Source organism: Chelonia mydas, chromosome 27 (genome assembly GCF_015237465.2).
Source record: "Chelonia mydas isolate rCheMyd1 chromosome 27, rCheMyd1.pri.v2, whole genome shotgun sequence".
Lineage (NCBI taxonomy): Eukaryota > Metazoa > Chordata > Testudines > Cheloniidae > Chelonia > Chelonia mydas.
Genome location: NC_057860.1, coordinates 13,531,550 through 13,558,338, shown reverse-complemented (window position 1 = coordinate 13,558,338; position 26,789 = coordinate 13,531,550). Strand labels below are relative to the sequence as shown.

The 26,789-nt window shown below is 40.1% G+C and overlaps 1 protein-coding gene across 1 annotated transcript; it reads left to right on the top strand.

Moving 5' to 3' along the window:
- The first annotated feature begins 519 nt into the window (after positions 1-519).
- LOC102931162 (keratin, type I cytoskeletal 10) lies at positions 520-12,033 on the top strand. The gene is given in 7 exon segments (XM_037887227.2): positions 520-554; positions 5,472-5,841; positions 6,542-6,624; positions 7,211-7,367; positions 10,579-10,740; positions 10,844-10,969; positions 11,812-12,033. Coding segments are annotated over 7 exon segments (1,155 nt in total).
- Positions 12,034-26,789: the final 14,756 nt, after the last annotated feature.

The window sequence follows — 26,789 nt, the reverse complement described above, 5'->3', positions numbered from 1 at the left end:
CATTATTTAAAGTAAAATATTATCAATAACAGAAAACAGGACACAAAGCAGTTGTGGTTCAGTAATGTTCTTTTTCCATAAATGGCCTCTTTTCATGTTTTTATTCATGTGAAAGTGGCCTCTAAGAGGTTATAAAAATATATAGCGTCAGGATGAGTGTATTATTGTCCAACTAATGTCACAACTAGGGCTTTATTAATATATTTCTACTGCAAAGGTCACAGTGCAGCAGAAGAAGCAGACTCCACAGAAATGAAGGTTACTTACTTGTAAACAGTTCTTCGAGGTGGCTCTGCATATATAAACTTATGGGTATTGTGCCACCTACTGATGCCTAACAGCCAAACCTTCTCCAAGCAGTTTGTCAGAGCACTCATTTACCCCTTCCTCCCTCTCTGCCCAGTGTCTCAGAACATTCTGAGGGCAAGGCTGTATAAGGGGCATAGAGCCCTCCACCATCTCAGTTCCTTCCACCACCAACCCACAGACACAGAATAAAAGGACTCTGAGAAAGAGGGGATGGCGGGTGCTATATTGAAGAATTCCGGTTACAAGTAAGTAACCTTCATTTCTTCTTTGAGTTGCTTTGCATATTCCCACTTACGGATTGTTTAATAAGCAGTGCTGAAAATAACTTGGAGGAAACTGAACAGAACAGAGACTGAAGCACCACTGTACCAAATCTAGCATCACCCCTTAAAGCCAAATAGAAAGCATAATGTGATAGTAAATGTGTATACAGAATTGCAGATAGCAGCCCTGCAAATTTCAGGGGCTTGCTTAAGACAAGCAAAAGACATTGCCCCAACTCTAGTGCAATGAGACTGTACCATCGCAAGTGTTGGGATGGTGCTGAATTGGTGTGGCCATACTGAATGAATGGTGAGAACATGGCTTGACGTGACTGAACTGCGAAAGAGGATTCTGGGAGCAGAATCCTTCTCTTAGCATCAGGCAGATGGCAGAGGTGAAATTGACTGGCTCCATTCTGTGTGTATGATCAATACTGATCTTTGGATCAGCAAATATGTCCACTTGAAAGCAAACAACATATGCAGAACATCCTGAATGGAGCATGGGCTGACCGGGGCATCTCAACCCTGCTGAAGGACATCACACAGGGGGCTGAAGTGAATGACTGAAAAGGGAGTGAATGTGGGATAATGTTCAGTTGGCACCACTCTGCAGTCTCCTCCTAAAGTATTAATTAAGAAATTTTTAATTAGTAAAAATTAGTAGCCACACGCCCACTGGGCATGCTTTTAGGACATGTGACTCCTCTGAGGAAAAAGAGTATAAAAATCAAGCAAATTAAGTTACGGTTGGGGGAATTCCTTAATTGACGCTTCACGGCGCGCTAGACAGAGTAGCCAAAACTCTGCTCTGTGGGCTCGAGTAGGACTGTGACCAGAGGGGTTTCCAGGCAGCCAAAGCCTTGCCTTGAGGGAATCTGAGACAGACCAGAGGGCTGAGGAGACCAGACCTGGAGAGAAGTCGTTGTCCATAGAATTAACTACCTTCTCCGTTTGCCAAGCAGGAACTGTGTGAGGCTAGCACAGGGTCTGTTTGTGTATGTTTGTGAAAGAGAGGCTCACTAAGAGGAATGTATAGCTCTGTCAAGGTTCCTTCCCCACTCTGAACTCTAGGGTACAGATGTGGGGACCTGCATGAAAACCTCCTAAGCTTACTTTTACCAGCTTAGGTTAAAACTTCCCCAAGGTACAAATTATTTTACCCTTTGCCCTTGGATTTCCACTGCCACCACCAAACTTTATCTGGGTTCCTGAAAAAATGGAGTTTGGACACGTCTTTCCCCCCAAAATCCTCCCATCCCTTGCACCCCACTTCCTGGGGAAGGTTTGGTAAAAATCCTCACCAATTTGCATAGGTGACCACAGACACAAACCCTTGGATCTTAGAACAATGAAAAAGCATTCAGTTTCCTTACAAGAAGACTTTTAATAGAAGTAAAAAAAAGAATCACCTCTGTAAAATCAGGATGGGGAATACCTTACAGGGTAATTAGATTCAAAACATAGAGAATCCCTCTAGGCAAAACCTTAAGTTACAAAAAAGACACACAGACAGGAATATTCATTCTATTCAGCACAGCTATTTTCTCAGCCATTTCAAGAAATCATAATCTAACACATACTTAGCTAGATTACTTACTAAGTTCTAAGACTCCATTCCTGTTCTGTCTCCGGCAAAAACATCACACAGACAGACCCAGACCCTTTGTTTTTCTCCCTCCTCCCAGCTTTTGAAAGTATCTTGTCTCCTCATTGGTCATTTTGGTCAGGTGCCAGCGAGGTTACCTTTAGCTTCTTAACCCTTTACAGGTGAGAGGATTTTTCCTCTGGCCAGGAGGGATTTTAAAGGGGTTTACCCTTCAAGCTCTTACTGTATAGTTCTTTAATGTCTAACACAGGAGTTATGTGCTTAATGTAACCCTTTACCACTTGTGTAATTCCTTCTTGAATAAACTGCAGTGTATGCAAGCTAATTACTGTGGACCTTTTTCACTGGTATGACAGTAATCTGCTCCACTGGGAGCCATTCAAGATCCATTCAGGGGTAGCAGCCCCCTGGTACCAACAGCAGGTACAGGAACTCTTGATGAAACATGTGTTATAATAATATCGTCTTTATTTCTCTGTAAAGTTTGTAGTAAACTACCTACTGGGAACATTTGAATGGTTAATTGCCATATGCTAATCAATGCAACTAACTGCCTGTGTATACATAGGAAATAGGAATTGACTTCAAAGCAACAATATACATTCTTCATCAAGGAATGCTTGCTGTGACAAGAGGTTTATCAGACGCGCTTCAACTATAAAAGAACTTTGGGACCTGATCCTGTTCATCTCAAATCGCTTGAACTTTGTCAGGGGAAGTTTAAGTCACAAGACTGAGGCCTCCAGCTCAATTCTGTATTACTCTGCTGTTTCTCATGGAAGAATTTAAACAAACGCTGCACATGGACTGCCTATTGGACTATAACCTATGGAACTGATTCTGGACAAACTTTTTACAAATTAGCAGCTCACCATCTCTGCTATGAAACTGACCTAAGAACTTTATCCATATATGTATGTGTAATGATCTTTAACCACAGTACTCTCTTTTCTTTTTTAATAAATCTTAGATTAGTTCATAAGAATTGGCTATAGGCGTGCATTTGGGTAAAATCTGAAATATTCATTGACCTGGTGGGTAATGTGTCCAATCTCTTGGTGGAACTTTATATATGGATAAGACCTGAAATAATCATCACCATATTTGACTGGGCTGTCTGGGTGGGAGACCACAGGTGGACTGCTTTAGGGGAGCTGTATTTTCGCTTCTTGATAACCAGTAAGGTATTGCAGAAGCTGTTTTGTTGCTGGCTTGATTAACCTAATTATTTGATGGGTTTCAGAGTAACAGCTGTGTTAGTCTGTATTCGCAAAAAGAAAAGGAGGACTTATGGCACCTTAGAGGTACTAACCAATTTATTTGAGCATAAGCTTTCGTGAGCTACAGCATCCGATGAAGTGAGCTGTAGCTCACGAAAGCTTATGCTCAAATAAATTGGTTAGTCTCTAAGGTGCCACAAGTCCTCCTTTTCTTTTTGCTAATTATTAGAATAAACCATCAGTTTGGAGGATCGTCTCGCCCATTCTTTGCAGTTTGCCCTGATTGAGCAATCTCAGTGAGGCCCCTCCAGCGACCAGGGTCACAATACTAAACAATTAACAGAACACTAAGAACAGAGGAAAAATACCCAGATCCAAATGGACCAGAGCAGTTCCCTTCCATCTTTGGCATGCAATTGGAAGGAACTGAGGTGGTGGAGGGCTCTGCACCCCTTTATATAGCCTTACACTCAGAACGTTCAGAGATGCTGAGCGGAGGGGCAGAAGAGGACGCATAAGCACTCTAACAGACACTGGCTGGAAAAGGTTCTGCTCTTAAGGACCACTAGGTGGCACAATACCCATAAGTGGGAACATGCAGAGCCACTCGAAAAAGAACCACTATTTCCTCCCCACACCTCCACATTTTGCAGGTGAGCAGGATGGGGCAGGGACTAGACAGAGCCTTGGCTCCGACCCTCTGTGTGATGTGCCAGATTATATATGCTGAGCCAGGCATAAACCCAGTATAGTATATTACCTACCCACTGCAGTGAAGAGACCAGAAAGCTCTGAGTCAAAACTGGCTTGCCAGGCTGCTTCTGGGGAAACACAACTACATGCATCCCCTTGCTCAGGGAAAATTGTAAAGTGACAATTTAGCCCATAGTTATTCAGCACTATCCTGATTGAAGAAACAAAATAAGATGAAATCAACCCAGAAGTATTTGCACAGCCTTCAGGCAAAAGGAACTTCAAAAATTGCAAACACATGTAACTCATTACAGAGAGTGTGAAGTTGTACTCTATATGATTTTACAAAAATACGCTAATGAGTGTGAATATAATGTAACTGGAATATGCTTCATGCAAAAGGTCTCTTGTAAAGTATCATTACAAAGCTTATAATCTACTGAGTGTGGTCATCCTATTTGTATAAATGTATCACTCTTATATCTGAAACTAGAAATATGAAATATAACTCTGAGGTCCTATTGTAGTTATGCAAAGTGTGGACCATTAAGGGTGGTTTGGAATCTTAATGGCTCCCATTACCAAGGACAATTACCTGTATATGGCTCTGTTTTACTTGTAAGTCTTCCTGTATACCTGTGGGCTTGCAAGTGGGTAATGAAGTCTTACAGTGACATGTGATCATGTCACCTGAACTGGAATTCATCTTTAACATGGTACTTTTCCATTGAGAAGAATGGGTGGGATCCCAGAGGGACAAAGGATTCCTGCTTTATACAAAAGATATATAAGTGGGTGGAGCAGAACAAAGGGGGTGGCAATCATGAGGAATCCCCTAGCTACCACCTGAGCTGGAACAAGGGCTGTACCAGGGGAAAGGATTGTGCCCAGACTAGGAAGGAGTCCAGTCTGTGAAAGAAACTTATTGAAACATCTCTGAGGGTGAGATTTTATCTGTATTCAGTTTTATTACTGTACTAGACTTAGACTTGCATGTTTTATTTTATTTTACTTGGTAATTCACTTTGTTCTGTCTGTTACTACTTGGAACCATTTAAATCCTACTTTCTGAATTTAATAAAATCACTTTTTACTTGGGGGGGGGGGGAGAACAGCTGTGCATATCTCTCTATCAGTGTTATAGAGGGCGAACAATTTATGAGTTTACCGGTAAAACGGATTTATTTGGGGTTTGGACCCCAATGGGAGTTGGGTATCTGAGTGTTAAAGACAGGAACTCTTCTTAAGTTACTTTCAGTTAAGTCTGCAGCTTTGGGGCACCTGGTTCAGACCCTGGGTCTGTGCTGGAGCAGACTGGCATGTCTGGCTCAGCAAGACAGGGTGCTGGAGTGGCGGTGCATCTATAACAATACCTAGTGGTGGAGCGTGTTGCTTGGGTGGAGGTTCTGGAGTGGGAAAGTATGGGTCTGGGGGAGGCTGGGGTGCTGGTTCTGGATGGTGTGGCATTGGAAGTGGAGCAGGTGGGTCCTTCTATAACTTCGGTTATGGTGCTGTTGGTGCTACAGGCGGAGATGGTGGACTTCTCTCAGGTAGCGAAAAGGAAACCTTGCAGAACCTTAATGACCGTTTGGCCTCCTACCTGGGCAAAGTAAATGCTCTGGAAGAGGCAAATACAGAGCTTGAACACAAAATCAAGGACTGGTAAGAGAAATTTGGACCACATACTGATGGAACACCTCACAACTACAGTAAATACTGTGCTATTATTGAAAACCTTGTAAATCAGGTAAGAAGTTATATTTTTAAACAATTTGTTATTGGGATTAAATAATGCATTTAATTATTGTCTTATTCTGAAAAGTAAATTGTTAACTATGTCTCTGGCTAATATTAATGTCAAATATCAAGCCTACATTATAAATAAGTTGACAATTTCATTTGCAGCAGGATTGGGCTCCAGGGACCTGAATGTACTCAATAGGTTCATAATGAAGATCAAGTTTAAGAAAATCAGCGGAAGTTCACTGACATAACCCAGGAGATATTCACAAATCTCCAAAAGTAGAGAGCTATAAAGACTGCCAGAATTAAAGGAAACTACAAGAAAGAGATCATTGTGTCAAACATTGTCCTAATGTGGCTTTATTTTAGAGGGGGTATGAAGTTGATGCACACCTGGTGTTAGGTTAACTATTGGAAAGGGATATGGAAAAAGAAAAATGAGAATAAGCATGAATGGAGTAACAAAAAGGAGAATGTGGACAAATGATCAAATATTTCTAAAATATTGAACTAACCAAGATAAGCAAATATTTTATCATTTTAGTTATTCATGTAAGTATCAGATATTGGTTTTTTAACTACTTAAATTTTTTCTCCATTGACTTTGATTAAGTTCATCCAATCCATGAGACACAAGTAAACCTGTCAAACTTACAAGAGTCCAAGAAATAACTTATTTTTCAGTACCTCATGCTGTTTTTTAGATCATTGCTGCAACTGTTGACAATGCCAGGATCATTCTGCAAATTGACAATGCCAGGCTGGCTGCTGCTGACTTCAGACCGAAGTAAGTTGAATTAATTATATTAGACATGTATTGCCAAAATCATGCAAAAGTTAATACTATTAGACCACTGTACTAGAATCTTTCAATATTCTCTCTTTTGCATTATGTTCCAAGCATAATTCTTAAATCTTTTTACAGATTCCAGCACTGATTAACATCTCTGTAAAAAATTCATATTGTGAAAATATTTTACAATTACTCTTTGTGTAATACAATGTATAACTCAGATTTTAGCACACATTTGGTGGTTTATAAAAATAATAGAATTGTAGAGGGATTTAGATTGTAAAACTAATGTCCAATGGCCATCAACCCAATCTTTCAGTCAATGGAAATTTTGATTGCATGCATTTTCCAGAACTTACAAATTAGCAAAAGAGATGAAAACAAATAATTTTTACTCAAATGATCTAAATTGATTTCTAGATTTAAGGGCCAGATTCTGCCAACCTTATTCACACTGAGAAGTACCTTATTCAGTGAGTACGCCCACTGATTTAAATGTACTGTTTGTGGAATAAGATACCATGCAGCAATGGCTATGGTATTACAATTTGACCCTACTTTTTTTAACAATTTTTTTTAGATATGAGAATGAGATATACCTCCACCAAAGTGTTGAAGCCGACATCAATGGTCTACGTAAAGTCATGGATGAAATAACTCTTGCCAAGAGTGACCTGGAGATGCAGAGTGAAAACCTGAATGAAGAGCAGGCTTACCTCAAGAAGAACCATGAGGAGGTAAAGTAGGATCTATAACTAGCTTCCTGAAGTCAAGGGACCAAATTTCTCAGTTATTATAAACGGGTGTAGCTCCACTGAAGTCAATGAAGGTACGCTGTTTTAAGCAGCTGAGAATCAGGCCCAAGATGTTTGTTTATTAATAATTCATTGCATACTATCTTTGTAAAGTATTGTTTTGAAGGATTAGATAATATTTTTATTCTTTGGGGGTATACATTATAAAAGAGACTGCTTTTCAGAAAAATTTAAGGACAAAATAAATTGTAAATTTTGATAATTTGATATTGAGCAAGATTCTCACTCACTATGCACACCATGCAGAGGAGAAAGATTGTGTCTGGTGCCCCCCTGCTCTTCTGTGCAGTGTATCAATATTGCAGGTAGCAGTGCTGAAAAGAGCAGTCTCTGCAGTGTCACTACTCCCCATTCCAAGTACATGGCTAGTGGGAAGTGGGCTGGCAAGAGTCGGGAGTGGAGAGAGATTTGGCTCCACACTCAGCACAGCTGAGCCTGCATGGAGGAGGAAGTAATCTGCACCAGGTAGGGGGCTGGCACAGATTACTTCCCCACAGAATAAGCAGGAAACCAGGAACCTTACTGAGTCTCTGGTGCCACAATATGGTCCCTGGTCTTCTCATGGTGCAGTACAACAACAACACTGATCCTCATTCATGACTTCTGGCAAAGACACAATCTAGCCAATTATTTAGTGAGTTATAGCATTTATACTAGTCAGACATTTGTTAGAATTCATAACTGGCAATAAGGGAGGGATTTGTTGCAATTTTGCAAAGATTTACATTTGAAAGAAAAGGATTCATTTTCATATATCTTTACAAATCAAGAGGATTGCCTTATGATTTCTTTAGGTAAAAGAACATGAAATAAAGTTGTACTTTTTTGCCCCTCTATGGATGTACAGAGCAATACACTTGATAAATAAAGAGATGTGGAAGCAAATTCCTTCACATATTAATTCATGTGGCAAAATTTTAATGACACTCAATCTTAGTTTTAAACTATTTTAAATTTTAATACTATATGATTTAGAGAATTCTTGGCCAAAACAGAGTGCTCACATACATTTAATGGCTCTGATTCATCTTTCCAAACAGATTTATTAATTAAACTATATATTGAAAACAAAATTCTGAGTTTACATCCTGAGACTTTGGGGAAAAAATTCCTCGTGTGTATTATAATTAACTCAGTACTTTAAAACAAAATTTAAAAGCATAATACTGGATTTTTAAATTTAAGTGCTTAATCTTTTAAATCTGGATGTTAATCATAAATTGACAGGTATTTTTATAAAGGGCTATGCAGCTAGTCTTTTTAAAATGGTTTTTACACTTTGTTATTACTTACTGTTAGATGGAATACTTTGTTAGTAGGCAAATCTTATCCCCATGTACTTGAAACAAGTATACATGTGTAACCCTTCTGCCAGGCCGAGTTGATAGCAGCAAGGGCCAGGTTCAGTACACAGGGGTTCCCTCTCATCAAAGCAAATGCAAAACTGGCTCGAGCCCCCACCCAGTGACCTGGGAAAATCTTACACACACCCCTGGGTGCCTCAAAGAGGCAATACTGCCCCTCTCGCAAGCACAGAGTCTCGGTGTAACAGAGAATCTTTAATAACATGAGGTAAACGACATCAGCATTAAATTGGGAAAACACCACAACTAGGGTTCATCAACCAAACCATGAGCAAAGACCCATCCCAGCAAATTGGGCCATGTCCTTTCCCTCGGGTTCTTGAGTCCCACAACCCAAACGTCTCTTGAGTCCAGCAATCCAGAAATCACCCAAAGTCCAACAACCCAAAAGTCCAGCCCCAGAGTTCATCTGCAGAGTGTTTTTCGTATGTGTGTGTGTGCGCGCGCGCACTTCACTCTGAGCCGCTCCGCTCCACCAACCGTCCCACGAACTGCTCCGCTCCGCGTCCCACAAGCAGCTCCCACCATCCCATGAACTGCTCCACCAGCCGGTCCACGAACTGCTCTGCTCCGCTCCAGATCTTTAGGCTCCCCACTACTTGACACAGCGCTCAGTGATTTTAGCTCTTTAGTGATTTCAGCTTGTAGTAGTGGGAGCCTCAGTGCTGGTGCACCATAAGGTCAAAGTGAATTCAGCTCAGCACCTGTAGCTAGACTCCTAATAGACCCAAAATTAGCTCTGATGTTCCACAGTGGAGAGAGACAGAGGTGCAATTGATGTTTCAGGCCCTCACAAAGGGGCCCACACCACCAGGTACTAATACCTGTCTCCAGCCTCTCTCTCAATTCACAGAGTTTTGGAACCCATGTCCCTTGCCTAGCGAATGCTACTTAGTTGATGGTGAGTCCCTCCATCATAACAAAAGGCCAAGTACAGTTCCACTGTCCTTGATTCCCATAATCAGGGTAATAACAATTTATTCTTCCTGCCCCAATAACAGAGACACTGGGGATCCCACAGCAGCCAAAGTGACCATTTGGGCAGCTATGGCCTCATTCTAGGCGGGGTGGGTGTGCCTATGCAAATGAGATCAGCCTCTGAAGTTCTTTTCCAAAACTTGCCACACCTCACCACCAGATGTCAGGGTGGAGCTCATCCTGACTCTGCTTACACATGGCATAAAAAGCAATAGAACTAGGCAGACCACGAACAAGCCACTTAGGGTATGTCTACACACATTTGTAACTCCAGGTTAGGAATTGTGGAACCCTGGGTCCCAACGTGGTGCTCAAGCGCCTACACTGTATTATACAGGGCCAAGTCCAACCATCCACATCTCAGACTTCCTACTGCCCTCTCAAAATGTGGCCATGCTAGCTCTTTGTTTATGGTGCAAGCATGGGAAAACTGTCCTGTCCACCAAACTTGACTGTTCAAAGGACAAAGCAAGTCGGCTCATGGGATTGTGGAATACTTTTGCTTGACTCCCAGAAGTCTAGTGGGGCTGCATCTACACTACAAAGCAATAGGGCTTGAACCTAAGTCCCAGACTGATTCAGGTTCAGACCCTCCACATCTGTGGGGTCCTCGGACCCTGGGTTAGCATGATTTGTAGGGAAGTGAGATGCAGTTTGAGCCTGAATTTGAACCCTGGGCTTACACTGCAGCATAGACATTTCCTTAAGGTACTCTGAACACTGAGCATGAAGGCTAGAGAACTTAGTTCCTTGCAGGATCAAGCCACAAGTCTTCTTTTCTCTTCATTTAGGAAATGAAAAGTTTGCAAAGCACAATCTCTGGTGATGCTAATGTAGAAATTAATGCTACTCCAGGAATTGGTGTCACTACTCTTCTGAATAAAATGAGAGCAGAGTATGAGGCCCTCACTGAGCAAAATCGGAAAGACGCTGAAGCCTGGTTCAGTGAAAAGGTAACTAAATGCTAACAAGTGTTCTGAAAGCAGACTCAATTCCATGAAACTTGGACATTTTGCTTCACTAAATAACTTTTTTTTTGTTATTGCAATACCTCAGAGTAAAGAATTCAATGTACAGATCAACTTTAGTGCTGAGGAGACCAGTACCAACAAAAGGCAGATTACTGAACTGAAACGCACTCTTCAAGCCTTGGAGATAGAGCTGAAATCCCAACTTGTTCTGGTATGAGTAATTTCTAAAGATCTAAGGTCAAATTTTTAATGGGACTTTGGCTCCTAAGTGCCTACATTGCTTTTGAAGATGGGGCTTAAGCTCCTAAATCTTATATGCGTTTTTGAAATCTGCACCCCTAAAATAGCATTTGGGTGAAATCCTGCCCTCATAGAAGTGAATGGGAGCTTTGCCATTGGCTTTGATGAAGTCAGGGTGTCGCACTTTACATGCAAGAGATATATGATACATTATAAATTTCTCCTTTTACTTTGTCTTTCAAACAACTTCTGCACTAAAGCATAAAAAAAATGAAACATGGGGTAGCATTGCAAAAGAACTGCAGTGCTTCAAAATAAAATGGAATGATATACATGCACATTGACACAAACTGACACAATAAGGGTCTACTAACAAAGGAAACAAATATTCTATAGCAATCAAAGGATAAAATCATGTTCTGTTAATGGTCATGTAGTTTGTTATACTAAAAATGAAAGCGGCTTTCTTCACCTTTTGGCTCCATTTTTCTGTAATGCTATTAGAAGCACAAATAGTATATCAACAAAGAAAACTAATATGTGACCATTTTAAAGAGTTAAAATTGTACATTACTAACTGTTGAGTGGTTTGTTATACTAAATAATAAAACCTGCTTTCTTTATCTTTATATTCCATGTTATTAAACCAAAGATCTAAGGTAAAATGTTAATGGGACTTTGGCTCCTAAGTGCCTACATTGCTTTTGAAGATGGGGCTTAGGCTCCTAAATTTCATGTGCTCATATCTCATTGTTATTAAGGTTTTTCTTCCACCCTCTCATATTAGTATTGTGCATTCTTATTCTATGTCAGAAACAATCTCTTGAAGCCACCTTGACAGAGACAGAAGGTCGTTATTGTGCACAACTTTCAGAAATACAAGTGGTGATTAGCAGCATGGAGACACAAGTGCAACAGATAAGGGATGATATGGAATGCCAGAATTCAGAGTATGAATTACTCCTGGACATCAAGATTCATCTGGAAAATGAGATTGAGGTTTACCACCGCCTGTTAGATGGAGAGGGAAGTTAAGAAAAGGGAAGAGTACTGAAGGAAACAAAGTATTTACAGCTGAACAAATAACTGATTTTTTAGGAAAGTGAAAATTTTTTTTACATCTTTTGGGGTCGACTAGAAAGGGAATTTTTTTAGTTTTCCTTGCCAAAACGAAAAACAAAAAAAATTCTGTTTCAGATCAAACAAAATGTTTTATTCGATCCAGAACAAAAATTTGGGGGGGGAGGAGGAGCGTTTCATTTTGGTTTTAGGTGCTTTTAACCTCTTTTTGGTTTTGTTTTTTAAATATATCTAGCTACATTTCTAAGCAAAACACCAAAATGCATCAACTTTTGAAATTTTTTTTTGTCCAAAACGATTCAGCGAATTCGACTCAATTTCACAAATAGTTTCGGTCAAGCCAGAAACAGCAGTTTCAGCAAGTAAACTATGTGTCATAAAAATTTCACCCAGCTCTGGATGTATTATCCACTGTCTAGTCTAGGTTCTACATGTATCACTGTACTCTGACCACTGCCACTTCACGTTAGTGCGGTTTAGCGGGATCTAATTTGATATTGCATTAAAATTACTAAGAAAAAACTCTTATGTTAAACATTTATGTTTTCTACAACCCTTTAAAATATTGATAGACTCACAAAATTCTGATTCCCTTTTGAAATCTCTCTGTATTCCTTGAAATTTTAATATTACTATATGGTAAATATCTCCCTCCTTTGTGTAAAAGAGTCACCATTTCTTCATTCAAATCCATTCTTAAAACAAACCTTTTTCCACAAAACCTTTCATTGAAACTGGTCATCAGTACTACTCTGATATCAGACTTTCATATAATCTGATATACAATGTGTCTGAAATGGATTGTTTCGTTTGAAATGCATGCTCCTTGGGCAGGGACTGCAGATGAAATCGTCACTCATACTCCAGCCTCTTTAAATGAGATAAAAGGGCAGGACCAGTGTAAAGGGACTCTACAAGCCTCAGTTCCAGCTGGTAGAAAATTCCCCCAGTGTTGGAACTGTGAAAGACAGCCCTAAAGTTGTTGTCCAGAGATTCTCTTGCAAGCAAAGGAATATGGGCATGCCAGGGAGGGGGATGGAGGCAGGAAAAGCATGTCAAGCCCAAGGCTGGAACATGCAACAATGTGGAGATTCCAGGTGGCACTGCAGCCCATAGGGCTCTGGTCGCAGAGCCTAGTCCAGCTCAGGACTAGGAGGATATGAAGGTTGCTTAAAGTGATGTTTCCGAAATGGTGGACCCCAACCCACCAGTGGGTTGCCAGAAGGTTCTCCATGGGTCGCAGGCCTCGTGCAGAGGGGTTGGAGAATAAACCTGCCATTCACTCACCCTGCAGCGATAGCTCCTGTCCCGCAGGGCCGGGCTTCCCACTCCAGGCATTCCAATCTAAGGGGTGGTTGCGCCACCCAGGTTTGGCCTGGCTACCCCTCCATCATGACGGAGGGGTGGCTGAGCCAAACCTGATGGGGCTGTGACACCATGCACCAGGATGGACTGCCTAGAGCGGGGAGGCAGGCCCAATCCTGTGGGACAGGACCTACTGCTGCAGAGTGAACACAGCACAGTCTTGTTCTCCAACCCCATTTTCTTGGGGTCTCCCCTCCACACCAGGCCAGGATTAGGGCTGCAGTGCCAGGGCAGAGGGTACTGCTGTGGGTGATCAGTTCCCCCTCAGTGGGACGAGAAGAGGGGGATGCTGGCCTATGATTTTGCCTCCCCACCCTCCACCCCACGAATTTGGTCCCTGGCTAGGGCACAAAAGTAAAGACAAAATGCAGTTGGTGGGTTTCCTTAGTAAAAAGTTTGGGAACCCCTGGTTTAAAGCCACCTTAATCCCTCATCTCCCTGTGCTGCAAGTTCTGCGTTGCAAATTTTAGAGGCGAAGCACAAAATCTCATTCTCTACTTTTGTTCCACACCGCGTATAATGAGAGAGCTGAAAATATAGTTAAATAATAATTAAAATAAAATATTACTTATTACAGTGATTCCGGATATGGAGGTCCTGGATTTAGAAGTTCTATATCTGGGGATTCAGGATCTAGAAATCTAGGATCTGGCACAGGTTTGGAATTGAGAGGTACAGGATCTGCTACAGTTTCAGAATCTACTGGTTCTGGCTCTGGTGCAGAGTTGGGATCTAGACGTTCTGGATCTGCAAGCTCTGATTCTAAGTCAGGCGATATCAGCAAAGGAAATCAGTTTCTGTGTTTGTTGTCCTATGATTTTTGTTATTAGGCTGTAGAGATCTTGGCAATTCAGGTGTAGAAGAAGAATGTTGGGGTTTTTGGCTATTATTTATGAGTAAAAAATATGCTCTCAGTATGTGTTAGTTGTTTGTTATTAATCTAATTGACTTTCTTTAAATATAATGGAGTATTTTAGTCAAGTTCTTATCCCAAAATGGTAATGAGGAATTTCATCCTCCATCTGAGTTAAGAAAGAAATGAAGAAGTCCTTGTAGTATCTTAGATTAATTTACGCCACTGTCTGCCTACAATCAATGTTTGATTGATGTACTATAGTATCTCTGAAACATATCCTTTGCAAAAAAAATGACAGTGAATTGAGCATTACTTTTTATCTTATATTTAAGTTTTGACATTCACATTTTCTATTTCATGTTTAGAACTTACAAAAATCAGAGTGATTAAAACAATCATTGAAGAGTTAGATCAGCATGGTAGAATCACATCATCTAATGTCCAGGCAGTTGAAGAGAAGCCAATAAGATAAACAACATCAAGATATGGTCCTTTTACAGATACTAATACAAAGTGACCAGAATGAATGCAAATGAGTAAATGCATCATCCCGAGTGGTTATGGAAATATTTTCTTTCCTTAAAAAGGGAGAGTCTAGTGAAAGGTCTCTGCTTTTTCTTTTCACTTTAATCAGAAGTGTTCTATTATGCAAAACAAAACAAAAAAAATATATCTATGTTCTGGTGTATGTCAATAAACTTTCTTAATTTTGCTAATTATATACATTGCCCCGATTATTTTTATGTGAATTAAGTACTGTCTGATTCTAGTGTTGGGCAAAGCTCAAACAATTTGGTAACTGGGTTTGATTAACAATGTAACCCTCCTGTCTATGTCAAGGGCAGAATTTATACCCACATAGTTAAGTTTAATGCACTGGAATTATGGAAGACGAAATGCTGCTAATTTATCTTCTGCTGCTATTATTTCAGTGACACTATCTGGAGGCCTAACTTCTAACACTTTTGCTATTTTTATTGAAAGAGGAACTGTATAGTATGCAGCCCCAACCTGTGGGCTGCATCCAGAAATATGTCCGACCACAAACCCCATAAGGGATAGTGTGGGTGCTGACATTTCTATACCAGGTGCAAGTAACAGGAATCCTGCTGTAACTGTACTCATGCACTGGTTATAATAGCACATTTCAATTTGCAATGACTTACTCTTTTTAAAAAGAGGACACTTGATCATCTGTTCCATATTACTTTGAGAATTTCTCCCAAACTGAACTTCCACTGTGATCTTAAGTTTCATTTTCATAACCAACATACAATTTTAGCTGGGAAAATGTTTATTGTGCTTGTGGTAGAAAAAATGAAAAACTGTACCAGGTATTGTAAATCTCTTTGAAAAACTGTTAAGTAGACAAAAGTTGTGGTATTTGTTTTATGCACCAATTTTTTCTTACAATGCTAGTAATCCTTCCTGAGACAAGTTCAAAGTCAGGAAGCAGCCCCTTACACAAAATCACTATATACATATTTTATTAATTATTATTATTATTAAATGCATTGATAGCTGCAACACAAAATAAACTAGATGATTTATTGCAACAACCAGTGAAATCCTCTTTTACAATCAATATTTGCTAAAGAATTCCAGTGAGCTCAGATTATAAAATGAATTTACCAGGCAATATCTCAGCCTCTTATAAATCCCAAATTAGAAAGAACTTTTTGCTTTAGTGAATTCCGCCCCCCCCGCCCCCCCATGCCAGGACTTTCACTGGCAGGCTTCTGTGGAGCAAATGCACAGCTCAGGTTTTAGTACCAAATTTGTTTAAAAATAACTTAAGAAGAAATCTGTGCATTGGCTAAATTATGTCTTTGAGTCAAACAATGACAACGGATCTGATGTTCCTTTCTTTGCTAAAAATAAAAAATGCAAAACTAATAATCCAGGTAGCAGTGCTGTTCAGATATGTCATTCTAAGTTTTGTTCTGTTTCCTTTTGAAATTATGAGGTGTGAAAGATGAAGAGAATGTAGCAGAGCTAAAGTTAAAAGGGGAAAAAGATTGCTCATCAAAATAAAAGATTAAAAGAATAGTGAAATAAGTTTTTCTCCACTCTACCTACTGCCATAACAATCCTTGGCATAACAAATATCTTAAGAACATATTTCTATGAAAGTGTACTTAATAAAGTTAGCAAAAACATTAGAAAAAAATTGCCCAATTGTAGATAATAGACATTAACTTGTCAAACTACATTTTGCTACGAGGAGACAAAATTCGGGAATGAAAACCTCTGTTAATTACACATATACAGGCTAAAAATCTGCCTGGCTGATACACCGTCTGATATACTGGGGCAGGTCCCACTTCTGTTTTAATGCCATATCTGTCTCTATTCTCATGCCTTTCCTCAATCAGTACGAGTGGTAGTGGTGGACCTCTTAGAACATCTAGTGGGCTAGACTTTAGTGGTGGTTCCAGCTTTGGAAGGAGTTGTGCCTCAAGTTGCCGCTACCCATGCTACCACAGCAATATTGCTATTTATACCCATGCTAGGTCAATGCGATCTACTGCGAGTAAGCATACATGAGCAGGGAAATCACACCCCAGCTCATAGTGTAGACCCAGGCTCAGAGAACGTGTCAATGGGATTACTCATGTAAGTAAGCAGGTACTTAAATACCTCACTGAATCATGGCCTAGATCAAATGATCCAAAGACAGTCTCACTTTGTGGATACAGTCGGGGCTGTGTTAAACTTATTCCAGGTGGTGATCACTTTTTCATATCTTATAGTGTTACCTCACTGTGTTATTAAAGTCCTCCTGGTTTCGTCTTCTCCAGAAACTAAAAAGTTTTCAAAGGGTTACTAGTGGTGATATCAATGTTGAAATGGATGCAGCTCCAAGAGTTTATCTGACTAAATGACATGACAGCACGGTATGAAGCCCTTGCACAAAAGAATCACAGAGAGACAGAAGAACAGTTCAACTCTCAGGTAAAAATGGCATTATTTGGAAGGTATAGCAAGTATATGAAACACTGATTTTATTTCATTAACTAACATTTTATTTTTATTTGATTGTGGTATTACAGTATGGAGCCCTGCAACAAGTGATTTCTGCCAATGTTGATCAACAAAGCTCAAGAAAGAGTGAAATAACAAGACTAAAAGGCACTCTTGATGCACTGGAATTAGAGCTCTAGTCCTAACTTGCCAAGGTATGTAATAGTTGTCACACCAGTTTTCATAATTCAAAATACAATACACCTTTGCTTCATGTATAATTATTCTGATAGGGATTTATATTCCATTGTGAAAATATGTTCCCTTGTGACTTTTTGAAGAAAAGCCAACTAAATAAACAGCATCAAGATTGCACAGGTGATCCTTTTACAGGTGTCAAAACCAAGAGTCAAGAAAGGAGGAAATCTCCCGAACAAGTGCAGCATCCTGAGTGGTCTGAGGAAATAATTTCTATTTTTAAAATCAGAATTACACCAAGAGTTTCTGATTTTTCTACTTAATTGGAAAATATTCTTTAATGGAAACTAAAAAGTATATTCTGATATTCTAATTTCATTTGCTAGTCTATTTCAATAAACTTTTTTACTATTACAAGTTATATATTTGGTCACAACTATAGTTACCTTAAACTGTGAAACTCTGTACCTCACTTGTTAATACCAGCAGAGAGAGAAACTCAAAATATTTAGAATTTAGTCTCAGTTCTGATAAGCATATAGATTACGAATGTTTATCCACATTTTATGAGGCCACTTCTAGAATGACATCCCTCTATCCTGTTCACCACACATAAACACAACAACAGCAGCTTGCAGCAGCATCCAATGCTAGAATTAACTCCATCAACTCCACTACCCTTCACCATCACCTTCGATTATCTTCAAGGGTACAGACCCAAATCCCACCTTGACCTTCTTCAGACAGGAATTCTTCAAGAGGGAAATTTAATCTGAATAGCACCTCTTAATAATGGAGGCCACCACTGATGGTCTTCCTCTTCCACTCCCAACATCTCTTTTTCATATAAGAGAAACCTGAGGCCATAATCTCTTCCCACTCTTACCAGTATCTCCCTTTTGATGGGGAAAATGTAGCCACTTTTCATCCCCTTTCCCCCAAATGTACATGCATTTAGGTGTAAATATTACCCAATATAAAGGAATAAGAAATACCATATACACACACAAAAGCAGAATTATGGTTGCTGTAAAAATCAAAACACAGTAACTTAGAGTTTAGTTTATTTGCTGTTGTTCCACTGAATAATTTTTGCAGTGTATCTACATTTACATTTTTTCCTAAACTGGATACTATCATCAAAACCGTCACTATGACATCAGAAGAAATATTAGTATAAACTTGTATAGTATGGAGCAACTACAACACCACCAGCCACACTCAGTCAGTTACCATACTCTTAGAAAGCAGCAACAAAAGGCACCAGTGACCACCATTTGACCAGAGCAGCTAGCAACTAACATGCCACTATTTTTAGCCCATACAGTGCAAAACAATTTACTCAAAATATCCAGAGTACAAAACTAAGTAAAAGGCAACATTGGTAATGTAATGTAAGTATTCAAAGTTACTAGCATTCAAAAAGATATAAAAACCAGCAAAGATATAAATGTTTACACTTACCTTTTGCTGTCAGAAATTTCTATGTCTTGCCAGGAAGATGTTCTTTACATAGGAATGGCAAAAAGAAACAAAAAAGAAAGTTAAGGCTAACTAAATAAAAAAATTAATAAAATACACTACCTGCACACTTTTTGCAGTACATAAGGTTCGCCTCTTAAATTAGATGTTTCCCTTCACACTACAAACGATTGCTGCACATGAACCATGATGTCCAAAAACACCCTGCTCGCTTCCTAGAAGAGCCAACAACTCACAGATTACTTTGACTATGCAGCTAAAAACATCAAAGAAGACTGCTGCTCCAAGAAGCTACCCTTGGGCACTGAGGAAGATGGCAAACCAATCAAGGTATATAGAAATATTTTCCAAAGCCCAGGTCTGTAAGGGTGAAAGACAACTACAACCTGGTTGCACTTCCAATGGGGAGCTCTTTAGCTAACCATGGTCAGAAAAGAATTGGGATGCAATATTTTGATTGATCTGAAAGATGCTCCAGCCTATCCTGTGCTGAGGACCTACGAATCAAGAGTAGGAATCCAGTTAAACGATATCTTTAGAGAAAGAAACACTTTGTGTAGTTGTGACATCTTTTTCATTTAGCCAATGCCTGTTTTAGGAAGTAATTGTCATAGCAGGATTTCAACAATTTTTGCCATTTCACTACAAGATTGTGCACTACATTATCATTTACTTCAGAGCACTGCCCCACCCACAGATCAAGGAGGGAAAGGGAATGAGAGAGGGTGTAAATTACTTTTCATGAAGCAGCTTACTCCCTGCTGTGCACCTAGCCAGCTACTCTGGCTGAAGGTGGGAGGGACCAGAGCAAAGGCTCCTCCCACATTCCATCCTTCTTTGTCCCTTTCCCACACATTTCCCCAAACTAGGGAGTATGGGGCCACTAACCCCTGTTATCTTCACCACAGCCAACATCATAATCAAAGCGGGGCCACAGAAGGGAATAAATATGGGCCTTACTCCCCCTTACTTCCTTGTGTGGCCAAGTAAGGGTTGTGACATTTAAGCCATTAGAGACCAGATAACTCTTTCTTTAGCCTATCTGCCACCAAGAGACTAAGCCCTGCCACTTCCAAGTTCACTTAGTAAAAACTGAGTTCCACTCTTCGCTATTCACAATACAACAATCAAGTGTCCCTTTTCCTGCACACCTGCCCATCTAAAGATAAGAATGGGCCTTTCTGATACCATTAATCTGAAGTGTCATCAATGTTCTTTGATGACACTGTTGAAAAGAAATACTGCTAGTGCGGTAGTTTAACACACAGTAAGACACAGCTATCTGAGTAATTCATTATTCAAATACTTGAAACCAAAGTGTTAGTCTACATTATCTTCAGTCACTTGAAACTAGGAGTTATCATTTCATCATCTGTTATGATATGGCTATCAGATTATCATATGTTCAACATATTCATAAATGATCTGGAAAAGGGAGTAAACAGTGAGATGGCAACATTTTCAGACAATACAAAATTACTCAAAATAATTAAATCCAAAGCACATTGCGATAAATTACAAAAGGGATCTCACAAAACTGGGTGACTGGGCAACACAATGGCCCCCGATGAAATCCAGTGTTGATAAGTGTAGAATAATGCATATTGGAGAACATAATCCCAACTATACATATAAAATGATGGGGTGTAAAGTACCTGTTACCACTCAAGAAAAAGATCTTGGAGTCATCGTGGATAATTCTGTGAAAACATCCTCTCAACGTGCAGCAACAGTTAAAAAAGCATTAGGAAAGGGAAAGATAATATGACAGAAAATAATGTAATGTCAGTATAAAAATCTATGCTACGCCCATACCTTGAACACTGCTTGTAGTTCTGATCACCCCATCTCAAAAAAGATGCATTAGAATTAGAAAAAGTACAGAGAAGGGCAACAAAAATGATTAGGGGTATGGAATAACTTCTATATGAGGAGAAGTTAAAAGACTGGGACTGTTCAGCTCAGAAAAGAGACGACTAAGGGGGGTATGACAGAGGTCTATAAAGTCATGAATGGTGTGGAAAAGGTTCTCATAACAAGAACAAGAGGTCACCCAATGAAATTAACAGGCAGAAGGTTTAGAACAAACAAAAGGAAGTACTTCTTTCACAGAATGCACAATCGACCTATGGAACTAGTTGTCAGGGGATGTTGTGAAGGCCTAAATTATAACGGGGTTCAAAAAAATATTAGATAAATTTGTGGAAGATAGGTCCATCAATGGTCTAGGATGGTCTAGGATGCAACCCCATGCTCTAGGCTTCCATATACCTCCGACTGCCAGAAGCTGGGACTGGACATCTTTCCCCTCCCACTGTACAGAAAGCTGGAAAGTGTTTTGGTTCTTTTAGGATTAGAGTAAAATCTTTCTCTAATGTATATCATTTACAGGTATTGCTCCAAAGGTCAGGTGTGAGTTGACAAAGCTATTTTTGTTTAAAGCTCAATACAAAAGTGACGAAAGGTTATACAGTATTTTGTTCAGTTTAAATAGACTAATTTTATATTTTAATTATTTTTCTAAGTATCTAAAAACAATAAAATATAAGTTTAAAAAAATAAGTATACATGTTCATTTGAAAAAGACCATTAACAGAAGAGAAAGTGGTGAAAAGCATCTCCCCAGTTGAGAGAATGGCAGACAAAGCATTATCTTTTCACCTTCTTGCCATGATCTATTAAACACAACACTGCTCAACACAAAGTCACCTACGTTACACACAAATACTCTGAACTTCAGTCAACTGCACAATGACACTGGGATCCAAAGAAAGGATTTGCACAGGCATCTAAGAGTGAGCTATACTAGTAGCCTCATTACCTCAACCAATTAAAATAAATGACATGCAAAAGGAACCTCCATTTACTAAACAACAGAACATTTAAACAACCATGTAAATTATCCACTCCCTCAGTTATTACAAAGATCATCCTCAAATCAAATCAGTGTACCTAGCATTCACTGGATTTTAAGCTAAAAGATTGGTACAAAATCCAAAATAATTCATGCATACATACTGCATGTTGGCCCAATTCAGCAAAGCAATTAACCACATGCTTCAATTTAAGCATCCCTGTTCTGCCAGGCACTTAAGCACAGTCTTAACTGTTAGCAGATTCATGAATGTGCTCAAGTGCTTCAGAGGACAAGGATGGACTTACTCATGTTTTAAAGGTAAGTGCCTGAGTAACTGATTTCTGAATTGGGGCGAATTCTGCAGAGGAGATTACTTTAATTGACTCTACATTTTTATCTACTGAGCAGTCCTGATAAAATTCCCAGCTCCAAATCTCTCTGTAGTAGGAAAAGGGCCTGAAACATAAGCCCTTGTATCAGAGGCCTGAGCTAAAGGAGTGGTCAAAACTTTGCTGATATAAAGCAAAGTTAAGTTGTAAGCAAGAAGCAGGCCCTGCTCACAGAATCTGCCAAGAACAGGGCTGGTATTGCAGAAACACACTTTCCTAAGCAGTGATAGGCACAAGAATATATACACAAACACATTCCAGAAAGGTGGTATCAGAACACCTCGATACCAACTGTGACAAAGTTCCTGCGCTACCTTGGTGGGTCTTGCGCTTATTGGCGGATTTGCTCGCCTTGGAGCTTCACGGCAGCCCTCAGATTGGCCGTTTTTCTGAACCCAGAGTCCAGATCGACTCCTCCTGTGTCTGACCAGGAGTTGGGAGGATTTGGAAGGAACCCGGGCCCGCCCTCTACTCTGGGTTCCAGCCCAGGGCCCTGTGGAATGCAGCTGTCTAGAGTGCCTCCTGGAACAGCTGTGCGACAGCTACAACTCCCTGGGCTACTTCCCCATGGCCTCCTCCCAACACCTTCTTTATCCTTACCACAGGACCTTCCTCCTGGTGTCTGATAATGCTTGTACACCTCAGTCCTCCAACAGTGCGCATTCTCACTCTCAGCTCCTATTGCCTCTTGCTCCCAGCTCCTCACACACACACCACAAACTGAAGTGAGCTCCTTTTTAAAACCCAGTTGCCCTGATTAGCCTGCCTTAATTGATTCTAGCAGCTTCTTGATTGGCTGCAGGTATTCTAATCAGCCTGACTTAACTGTCTCCAGAAGCTTCCTGATTGTTCTGGAACCTTCCCTGTTACCTTACCCAGGGAAAAGGGTCCTACTTAGCCTGGGGCTAATATATCTGCCTTCTATTACTCTCCTATAGCCATCTGGCCCGACCCTGTCACACAACACTTTCCCCAAAAGATAACAGGAACATGCTGATCCATTTTAAAAATAAGGTCAGGATGACAGAATGATGGACAGAGATGTTTTAATCAAACCAACAGGTACAAGGTAATGGGTTGTGGTTAGCTACGTCAGAGGGGGCAGTAACTCACATCAGAGTGTGGCACCTAACTATATCACAGAGGTAATACATAACTTGTTTGTACTGGGGTATAAAGATGTATCTCAGAGGGAATGTCTTTGTCTGGCCTTGTGGGGAGCGGAAAGTCCCGCCATTCACCGAGCTGGTCCTTTGTAACGGGCATACATGTGTTAGTGGTCCTGGAGAGTCTGCAGGATACTAGGACCGTGCCTCATTGACAATAAACCTGGCCAGGTGCCTTCACTAAAAACTGAGTCTGTGGATTTATTGGGCAGTTTAATTGAGGTCTGTTATCTCCTCTATCTACGCAGAGCTGGGACATATGCAGCCAATATCTGACCACACTCTCCACCTCTCCTAAGAAAAAATTAAGCATCGGGAATTCCAGGATATGCCTACATTTTATTCATTTAAATTTTAAGAGGTCAAATTTAATAATAATGGATTAATATTTTAATGTGTTCAAATATCATGCAATACACAAACTGCTTCTGCAGGAAGGCACTCTGAAAATAAAATTATAGATGATAATGATGATGATGATTTTATTAGTAAAGGCAAATTTGAAGAACCTACGTAACGCCCTTAGTCGGCCCCCAAATTTACTGAAAGTCTTGAAGTAGCTCATACTTAGAAATATTAAGAAGATCCCACCCGAACAACAGTTAAGAAGGAAAACTGCATGCAAATCAAACAAACATTGGGACTAATGGCACTTTTATTTATTAGGGCTGTCAATTAATCGCAGTTAACTCAAAAAAATTAATCGCGATTACTCGCAGTTTTAATCACACTGTTAAACAACAGAATACCAATTGAAATTTATTAAATATTTTGGATGTTTTTCTACATTTTCATATATATTGTATTCTGTGTTGTAATTGAAATCAAAATGTATATTATTCTTGATTACAAATATTTGCATTGTAAAAGATAAACAAAAGAAATAGTATTTTTCAATTCACCTCTGTCACGGAGTCCCTGGGCGATACTCTGGAACTGCTCCCCATGAAGCCAGTCAGGACTCTGGGGCAGTCGCCTTTCTGTGAGCAGCCTGTCTTCAGGACACACAGCTCACACAGCTTCCACCTTCCTGGGTCTGACCTCGGAGCATTCAGCATCCTCTGCCCCTCCGTGCGCTTCCCCCAGCGAGTCCGCTCAGGCAGGGCTCCTGGGGAAGCCAGAGGGTCCTGCACCCCAACTTCGCAGTCAGACTTGACTCTCAGCCAGCCAGTAAAACAGAGGTTTATTAGATGACAGGAACATGGTCTAAAACAGAGCTTGCAGGTGCAGAGAACAGGACCCATCAGCTGGGTCCATTTTGGGGGGGGGGGGGCAGTGAGCCAGACAACCACGTCTGCACTTCACTCCATGTCCCAGCCAGCCCCAAACTGAAACTCCCTCCAGCCCCTCCTCCTCTGGGCTTTGTTCCTTTCCCGGGCCAGGAGGTCACCTGATTCCTTTGTTCTCCAACCCTTTAGCTCTCACCTTGCAGGGGGGAAGGGCTCAGACCATCAGTTGCCAGGAAACAGGGTGTCGGGCATTCTCTGTGTCCAGACCCCTGTACACACCTGCCCTCTAGGGCTCTGCAATGATCATACACCCTTCTCCCACCCCCTAGATACTTAAGAACTGCATAGGGGAAACTGAGGCACCCCCACAATGTTCGGAGGAAACATTAAGAACAGTCCCACTTCGTCACAACCTCATACAAGTACTGTAGTGCAATCTCTGTGTGGTGAACGTGCAATTTACAAATGTAGATTTATTTTTTTTTGTTACAAAACTGCACTCAAAAACAAAACAGTGTAAAACTTCAGAGCCTACAAGTCCACCCAGTCCTACTTCTTGTTCAGCCAATAGCTAAGACAAACAAGTTTGTTTACATTTTCAGGAGACAATGCTGCCCTCTTCTTATTTACAATGTCACCAGAAAGTGAGAACAGGCATTTGCATGGCACTTTTGTAGCCGGCATTGCAAGGTATTTCCGGGACAGATATGCTAAAAATTCGTATGCCCCTACATGCTTTGGCCACCATTCCAGAGGACATACATCCATGCTGATTATGCTCGTTAAAAAAATAATGCGTTAATTAAGTTTGTGACTGAACTCCTTAGGGGGAATTGTATATCCCCTGGTCTGTTTTACCCGCATTCTGACATATATTTCATATTATAGCAGTCTCGGATGATGACCCAGCATGTGTTGTTCATTTTAAGAACACTTTCACTGCAGATTTGACAAAACGCAAAGAAGTTATCAATGTGAGATTTTGAAATATAGCTACAGCATTCGACCCAAGGTTTAAGAATAAAGTGCCTTCCAAAATCTGAGAGGGACGAGGTGTGGATGTGGAGCATGCTTTCAAAAGTCTTAAAAGACCAACACTCCGTTGAGGAAACTACAGAACCTAAACCACCAAAAAAGAAAATCAACCTTCTGCTGGTGGCATCTGACTCAGAAAATGAAAATGAACATGCATCAGTCCGCACTGCTCTGGATTGTTATCAAGCAGAACCCGTCATCAGCATGGACGCATGTCCTCTGGAATGGTGCTTGAAGCATCAAGGGACATATGAATCTTTAGCGCTTCTGGCACGTAAATACTTGTGATGCCAGCTACAACAGTGCCATGAGAATACCTGTTCTCATTTTCAGGTGACATTGTAAACAAGAAGCAGGCAGCATTATCTCCTGCAAATGTAACCAACCGTGTTTGTCTGAGCGATTGGCTGAACAAGAAGTAGGACTGAGTGGACTTGCAGGCTCTAAAGCTTTACATTGTTTTATTTTTTAATGCAGTTATTTTTTGTACATAATTCTACATTAATAAGTTCAACTTTCATGATAAAGAGATTGCACTACAGTACTTGTATTAGGTGAACTGAAAAATACTATTTCTTTTGTTTTTTTACAGTGCAAGTACTTGTAATCAAAAATAAATATAAAGTGAGCACTGTACACTTTGTATTGTGTGTTGTCATTGAAATCAATATATTTGAAAATGTAGAAAACATCCAAAAATATTTAAATAAATGGTATTCTATTATTAATAGTGCAATTAATCGTGATTAATTTTTATAATCGCTTGACAGCCCTATTAATTTATCAAAGAGAGAAATGATAAGTTTGGTGGTAAGAATGGTAAAAATATATCACTTGAAATTTTGCTCTATCTTCTTGGGGAATTATGAGAGTTATGCCTGAGGTCTGGAAGAAGCAAAGGAATTACTCATCTATGATTAAAATGTAATAATGATTCTTTCGCTTTGTTCCACCCTTCTCTATTCCTGATATAACAAACATCTTCAGGGCACTAACCTCTTTACATGAACGGTCACCACTGATTTAAATGCTAATGAGGAGAAATCATCCAATCATGGCTAACACTATGCTGAGTTGGCATAGGCAGGAGGAATCCAGAAAGAAACACCCTAATAATTCTGTATAAAAAGGTAAAGGAACTGCCTAGCCAAGACATTCTCTCACTCTACT